Genomic DNA, 8,084 nt, shown 5'->3' with positions numbered 1-8,084 from the left:
ATATGTAATTTAAATTTTTTAATTTTCTTAAGAAAAATATATATGCTTATATTTTTAGTAATAAACTGTGAAGCTATTTAATGTATCTAAACATTGCATGTAGTGGTATCTGGTGGAATTTGCATTTGTATTGCTTGCATTAAACCTAACACAAATGTTAATCCTAATATTCCTAATATTTTTAAGTCATAATTTCTGTGTTATAGTTTTTACAAAGCAAAGACTAAATATGCTTGTGTTCTGGTCAGTCTGCTTTGAAAGTTGTAAAATTCACTGATTTACTGCATTTATCTCTTGTTTTCTGTCCCTTCCTTGTATTATATGGTAAAGTAATATAAATGAAATTAATTTAAAAAATAATAATGAAAGATTCTTGAGGGTGCTGTATAAGTTATTTAAGTTAACTATTAAGTATTAATCCACAATTCGTTTATTATTGAAAGTTTGTTTGTATGTTTTGTATATACTGTATTTTCTGTTTGTTTTGTACGTACTGTAATCTTTGTTTTTCTTTATTGCAATAAAAAAAAAAGTTTTTCGAGTTGGTTTCTTAATGTATGTCGTTACATACATGGTAAGCAAAACTTATCCTGACACCTAGTGGTGTGTGTGCAGCATTTTTCCCCAATAGAAACGGTTTACTACTTTTCTGATCTTTTACATATTACACAACTTCCGCTATATTTTGTCTTTTTGAGACTTAAAAGTTGTGTTTAAAAGTAGACTTTCTGTAATACCTAAACTGGATTGGTCAGTTGTGATAGTCAGCGGTCTGGGCTTCGCTGTTGATATAGCAATTTAATTCTAAAACCATCGCTACATTTATTTGTCTTGTATCATACCGTCTTGCTACATACAAACGCAAATGGTGCCATCTTGTGCCTCAGTTATCAAGTGTCGTTACGATCTCTGAGTTTTTCTATGTGTGCTGGTGTCAACTCTGACAACAGTTTTGAGTGGTAAGATTCTGTTTGATTTGCATTTATCTATAATATGTGCAGTTCATTTAAACAGGCGTGAGATGTTATTCCTTCAATTTATTGGGAATGCTAAATGTTTCTCAGATATATTTGTCAGATTATATAAATTATACGTCATGAAACATCGTTCTGACGAGTTTATAAAAGCGATTGTCTCAAGCCACCACAGTTATGATTAAATCATCTTAGAAACCATCTTGTTGGGAACGTTGTTTGGGGATTGTTCAAAAATGAAAGTGAAAGTCACAAACTCGTTTGAAAACAAAGCAAAGTTGTTATCTCCGCTAATATTAATGAGTCCCTTATAAAATAATATCAATATGGGACTCTAGATGTTTTTTTTTTTTTTTTTGCAAAGTTTTAAGACGCCTTTAAAGCAGGTTAGTCAAGCTTAGTAATGTCCCATGTGGCTGTTTTCAGTCATACAAGCTCAACCTAGATTTGTTTATAGAAGTTCAGTTTAAATAGCTTAAACTATTTCAAATCATGAATGAAATCCGACAACAACAGTATAATAACTTTTACTTCTTTAGTTAATGTGAAAACACTATTTTTTTTTTTTTTTTCAGAGTAGTGCATCAAACTTACCTGTAATTACTTTTTTTTCTATTTCTATTGAAAAAAAAAGAAACATTGGGAACTGACGTGAGACTAAATGTCCACCCTGTTATGAATAAATAATAGTCTATATAATAAATAGTCCATATTTCACATAAACCAGTGAGTTTGCAATTTTCAAGACATAGCTAAAAGGTTACTGGCATTATTTGATATTTAATGTTTGTTAATGTAATTTCCTTTAATTGATTTCTGTTGTTATAATGTCTTACACACAGGAAAAATGGCGGAGTAGTTTTTCCAGAGTTAAATTTTTTTTCCTCACAAATAGTAGTTTTTGCTCTATTTTGAGTGTACAGAGTAAAATTTATCCATAGAGTGGGAGCAAAATTACAGAGTAACTGTGACTCCTCCCCAATTTACTCTCATCCCTTCGTTGATCCGCCATTACTGTTAATCACGGCCATCGACTGCTGCTGCTTTGGGTTTAGAAGACGGCTCGCTTCTGCTGGATGGTGAAGTAAGTAAAGTTTCAAAGTCATACTTTTCTTTTTTAATTATATTCGCCTTTGCTTAGAGTTCGGATCGTTTTGCCATGTGTTTTGAATGTTTAAGAGATCGCTTGCCTTCTCCTGTCAGCTTGAAAACTAGTTAATGTTAGGCAAAGTTTGAAACCAAATAGCTAACATATATATTTTGAACATTTATTTTGAACGTTAATTGAAATTAGCTAACGTTAGCTGCCTATCAATGTTTGTCCACTAAACTATCGATAGACTCGAGTTGTGCACCACATGTACTTGACTCGGAAAAGAGTTAAATTAACGTTAGCCTTAACTGGATTGTTGAAGGCCGTTTTGATGTGGATTAGTCCTATTTAGACAGAAAGTTAACCGTTTCTCATGAGAACGAAAGGTATTTTTAACATTTACGATGGCTAGTCGGTGATTTTATTGCAGAATGTCAGTGTTTCAATTCAAAATTCAATTCGACTGAATCCTTTTTGACCACTGCGGAACACGTACAATAACTTTTTCACTTCATTGTAGTTTGCAAGCATTTTTAATATGTAAACTTTAATTACGGAAATAATAGGAAGAATTTATAAGAACAATATTTCATAAACGCTCCACTTCAGTGACAGAGAAAGAGGGAAAAAACGTTGGAAATGGGACATAAAACAGTGCAATGTTAATACTAGCCTACAATTAGGCCATATAACATTAAAGATATAAACCAAGCAATTATTACAAATTAAAAACATATTAGTGAACAAAGATAACTCATGTTGTGTAGTGCACTAATGAATGATTTTCATCATCTGACTGAGTGTTATTGCCTTGTGTTTAACTTTGTAACTTTGTCTTTTTGGTTTCTTCAGGATGTAAACCAACAACATTGTCAGAATGAAGTTCAAAGAAATATCTTTTTTTCTTCAAAACCTTTTACATTTCAAATGTTTTGGGAACGTGGTAAGAGAAACTTTAACATTTTTAATATCTTTAATACTTTTCATTAATAATGGTGAAATGGTGAAAATCTTGGTAGCACATTTGACAAATGAACATGGGTAGGTTGTTTATACCGTACTTTGTTAATTGATGTTTATGATGTTATAGGTTTTGGTTGTAATTGGTTTATGTTTGTGTGTGTGTAGAAAAAGCCCTTTCTGTAGTTTAAAGGAAGAATCTGCGAAGAGAATCATCTCCTTATTCCTATGCTTGGTTGACCCCAGGAGCAAGTTTCGTTATGTAAGTAGCTGTTGCAAATATTTTCAATTTATTTTCCAACATTTCTACCCTGATATTTTCGCAAGGGCCTAGTACAGGTGTTGCAGATTTACAGTTAGAAATTGTCTTCATTTAGGACTCTGAATAAAAAAAATAATGTATAAGTGTATGACTTCATTTTAGGGCTGCAACTAACGACTATTTTAATAGTCGACTAGTCACCGACAATTGAAACGATTAGTCGACTAATCGAATAATTATTAAATTTTTCTAAAATTTAGCATGAGATTGCTTTAATTCTGTGGAAAATGATAGTAAACACAAGAAAGAAGGGGGTACTTCAATGAAAAATGCATAGTTTATTGAACTTTGCTGCTGATAGGCCGATTCATACTAAAAGTAAATAAAAATGCCCTGTCTAAAACCAATTAGGCACAGTGCTCGGTCAGTATAGACATAAATGCATAAATAAAGAAACTCTATCATTTTTATAAAGGACAGGCACATTTGTTTTATAAGAAAAAATAAATTAAAATCAAGTAAACATTTTCTTCCTGCATGCATTAGACTGCATGCATTTAATTTAAAATACTTTTGTCAGGCACAGTCGGGCATAACGTTAAATCCTTTTTTTTTTTTTTTTTTTTAAGCGAAAATACGCTTATAAAATGTACAATGTACATCCAAAACAAAACGTATTGGCTTCCATGTTATTTAAATCTTACCGAGGTGAGTCAAACTCCGTTTCATTCAACTGTCTGACGTGCTTTCTCTTTAAATGTTCGTGCATCACCGAGGTGCTGCCGTGATACGCAAGGACTGCTTTGCAAACCATGCAGGTAATCTTTTTATTCGCCGTATCCAGGCTAAAATGCTCCCAAACTTTAGATGTTTTGGTACATGCAGCTCCTGTGTTGGACGCCGCCATTTCTGTATGTTATCGCTCAGCAGAGAAGCTAATGCCAGTTAATGACTAGAGATTGTAATGAAGAGAGATGCCTCACTCGGTCGGAAAAAACATGTCTGGCGACAACTTCGACAATGAAATTCATTGTCGACTATTTCTATTATCGATTTTTGTCGACAACGTCGACGAATCGTTGCAGCCCTACTTCATTTCAATACTTGTAGAGGTTTCAGCTCAGTTCATCCACACATCTGTAGTCATCAAGACTTGGTTGTGATGAAAAACTAAAAACCTAAAAGAAATTTTTATTTTGTTTCTGTATCTCCAGGTTGGAACAGCAAATTGTCTTCCATTTTGATGCCGGTTCACCTTTTGCCACCCTCTCAAGTCACCGCCACGTAGGACTGGGAAAGATCTCAGCTAGGCAAACGTGATCGTCTTGTGAAATTCATCAAGGTGAAGCTACTAATGAAGCATATCAAATGACACTAGTTGATAATATTGTATTACTGTATGATCTTGAACGTGCTTATTTCTCAGAAAGGCTCTTAAAGGGATAGTTCACCCCAAAATGAAAATTCTGTCGTTTATTACTCACCCTCATGTTGTTTCAAACCCGTAAAACCTTTGTTTTCATCTTCGGAACACAAATGAAGATAATTTTGAAAAAATTTGAGAGATCTTTGAGCTTCATAGACAGCAAGAGTCCTACCACGATCAAGGCCAGAAACTTAGCAAGGACATTGTTAAAATAATCCATGTGACATCAGTGTTTCTACAATAATTTACAATGCTACGAGAATACTTTTTGTGCGCAAAGAAAAATTATATAATCATTCAACAATTCTTCTCTTTCAAGCCACCATCCTCCGCCATAATCGAGAGTACCCTGATGCATACGTGTGATGCTGCTGACACAGGAACACACATGCGCTGCGTTTGTTTACAAAGCATGCGCATGCATCATGATACTGTCTTTAATGGTGGAGGACAGTGACTTGGGGGAGAAGAACTGTTGAATAAAGTAGTTATTTTGGTTTTATTGTGCACAAAAAGTATTCTTGTAGCTTTATAAAATTATGGTAGAATCACTGTCACATGGACTATTTTAACAATGTTCTTACTACATTTCTGGGCCTTGAATGTGGCAGTACCCTTGCTGTATATGCAGGGTCAGAAAGCTCTTAGATTTCTTGAAAAATATCTTAATTTGTGTTGCGAAGATGAACAAAGGTCTTACAGGTTTGGAACAACATGAGAGTAATTAATAACAGAATTTTCATTTTTGGGAGAAATCTTTTTAATCACCTGTCCTCTAAATTATTGTTCTTGTGCTGCTATTTTCTACTTCACATATTTAGTAACAATCTGTTGGAATTATGTAAAACATAAACTTTGGTGGAAGACAGACATCTTTATTCATTTGTTTCTTTATTCATGCTGTATATTGACTAACTTTTAAGTCACATTGGCAATAATGTGTTTTCATTCTTTTACAGATTGGTACCAGTATCCAAGAGCAGTTGGCTGGCATTCGAGAGAGTCTCCAGCTGTATCTACTTGTTGTTGGGCTGATGAGAAGTAGGGTCCAGTCTTGTTTTATTGTAATTGTCCAATATGCTCTACTCTGTAAGACCTGTCCATTGTGTATAGCTTTCTGCAAAACACTGTCTATGATATAGATGCAGAAACCACCAAATGATCATGATCACAAGTGTAATATTGTAAATGTAAGTGTATTATTTAAATAGGAGATTGAAAAAATAAAATTGTGAGACATGAGTATACAGTTTGTTGTAGACTCTTTTTTTTTCAGATTGAAAAGCAAGTTTTTCATTTCTATTTTTAGGGGTTTTTGAGGATAGAATATGAATTATGTAATTTAAAAGATTAACTCTGGATAGAGTTATTTAGTCTTTAAGGTTCACTCATAATTGATAAAAAACAACTCTGGAGGAGATGTAAATTTTGGCAGAGTAAATTTGACTTTCCTCTGAACAGAGTTAAAAAGTAGCAGAGTAAATTTCTTGTACCTCTGAACCGAGTAAAATGGTACAAGAGTTAATTTCAAAAAACACTAAATAGAGTTAAATGTAACAGGAGAGAGTAAAATATTAACACCAAATTGAGCAAAATTAACTCTGGAAAAACAACTCTATCAAAAGAGTAACTTTTACTCTTTTCAGAGAGGGACCAAATGTTATCTGGCACAGAGTAAAATTTTCTTCAATTTGAGTAAATTTTACTCGGACAAATTTACTGTGCAGGTTCTCACTCTTTGTGGTTGCTTATCACATACATTAAAGGAGAGACGCCATTTCCTGAATTTAGTGTCACGTTTATGTTGGATGACCTCACAGTGGGACACTATAATTCAGAGACTAAGAGATACATTCCTAGAGATAATACTACAAATGAAGATGAGATTGTTTCTTACATATTTTATGCAATGAGGCATGATTTGCAACCTTTCCATGTTGGAAGACTAACTTTTAAAAACTACACAAAAAGTATGTTCACTTGGTTAAATTATGGCATATTGAGATTGAATATCATGTCATGGGACACAAGCTGTCTTTTCTGTCCTGGTAGGTCCTCAGCTGTATCAAGTGATGAGTCATTGTGAGCTGTGGGACAATGATAAGTCTGGACAAATGATCTCTAAGTTCGCTTTTAGCGGCTCCACTACAGATGAAATGCGTTTTTATAACAACAAGTTTACATATGAGAGCCCAAAAGAAATGGCAACACTATCTCTGGAGGTGTTCAAGTGGCGTCATGAGACAATAAACTACCCCTCCTGCATAGCAACTCTCAGGAATTACCTTAAAAAGAGACATACTCAAGTGAAAAAGAAAGGTTGGTATCCAGCGTGTTTTCCTCAATGATTAAATAGACTTGAGCCACTCAGCTCTTATAGGTAAATTATAATTTTGAAACGCAACACAGGAATTCAGGAATCATTTTTATTAACTGAAGCAATAACATTAGAAAACATTTATTCTTAATTTCTTCCGTAGTGAAACCGCGAGTCAGACTCATCCAGAAAGCAAACTCAGATTCTGGAGGGTCTCGTTTGAGTTGTTTGGCAACAGGATTTTACCCTCGTCACATCAACCTGACCCTGCTCAGAGACGGGCAGCCTGTAGCTGATCATGAGATCACTGGAGGAGATCTGCTGCCCAATGGTGATGGGACGTACCAGATGAGGAAGAGTCTAGAAATCAGTGCTGCAGATAAAGACAAATACACCTGCTCTGCCACACACCTCAGTCTGGACAACAGGATGACTGTGGATTTAGGTGAGAACTCTTACCTTGAAAAAAAAAAAAAAAACAGACTGTAACAAAAAAACTAATCTCTGTGTTTTTTTGGTTGATGTTTCAGAGTATGATCACAGAGAACCATTTAAATCAGTGATTCCATCATTCCTTACTGTTTTGGCTCTGGTGTTGGTGTTTGGGGCTGCTGTTATTATATGGAGAAAGCGGCATATGCATATGAAGAAACTGGACACATCACGAAATATTCAAGGTCTTGACATGGACACATAGCTGAATAGAGAACAGTCTTCAAACAACTCCAAATTAAAATTTGTTTAAAAGAAAAGAAACACTTTAACTAGCTCATAATTCAGTTGTAATTAAACTAGGCAACTAGACAAAAAAAAAGCTTTGGAATGCATAGTGATATTATTTGGGAAAAATATAATTAGCTAATCAATTGCATATCTGTCACGGGTATTCTGTGTTTTTGTGTTCCGTTAACTTTAGGACTTTTAGTTTGCATTCTCTCTCTTCCTGTGTTTTCTTGTTAATCTGCTACTTATGATTTTTACCTACTCCTTGATTAGATCCTCCTTTATTTTTGTTTTTGTAGCCCTTATAGCATAGTAGTCTGTTATTATTG

General features: G+C 34.1%; 1 protein-coding gene across 4 annotated transcripts; it reads left to right on the top strand.

Moving 5' to 3' along the window:
- Positions 1 to 32: 32 nt before the first annotated feature.
- Positions 33 to 7,846, top strand: LOC127157944 (major histocompatibility complex class I-related gene protein-like). Of its 4 annotated transcripts, none has more exons than XR_007826031.1 (6): positions 33 to 959; positions 1,817 to 2,058; positions 2,920 to 3,010; positions 3,196 to 3,289; positions 4,504 to 4,631; positions 5,675 to 5,960. XR_007826031.1 is itself a non-coding variant. In XM_051101122.1 (5 exons), the coding sequence occupies exons 2-5, from the start codon at positions 6,517 to 6,519 to the stop codon at positions 7,727 to 7,729; spliced, it is 885 nt and encodes a 294-aa protein (XP_050957079.1). In that variant the 5' UTR covers positions 33 to 959; positions 6,443 to 6,516; the 3' UTR covers positions 7,730 to 7,846. The 4 variants fall into 4 exon arrangements, 2 of the variants coding, with proteins under 2 accessions (XP_050957079.1, XP_050957080.1); XR_007826032.1 differs by having other exon boundaries at positions 545 to 959; positions 1,898 to 2,058; XM_051101122.1 differs by lacking the exons at positions 1,817 to 2,058; positions 2,920 to 3,010; positions 3,196 to 3,289; positions 4,504 to 4,631; positions 5,675 to 5,960 and adding exons at positions 6,443 to 6,685; positions 6,768 to 7,034; positions 7,196 to 7,477; positions 7,563 to 7,846.
- Positions 7,847 to 8,084: the final 238 nt, after the last annotated feature.

This window comes from Labeo rohita, unplaced genomic scaffold (genome assembly GCF_022985175.1).
Source record: "Labeo rohita strain BAU-BD-2019 unplaced genomic scaffold, IGBB_LRoh.1.0 scaffold_1271, whole genome shotgun sequence".
NCBI classification, from domain to species: domain Eukaryota; kingdom Metazoa; phylum Chordata; class Actinopteri; order Cypriniformes; family Cyprinidae; genus Labeo; species Labeo rohita.
This window is presented reverse-complemented; position numbering and strand designations above follow the sequence as displayed.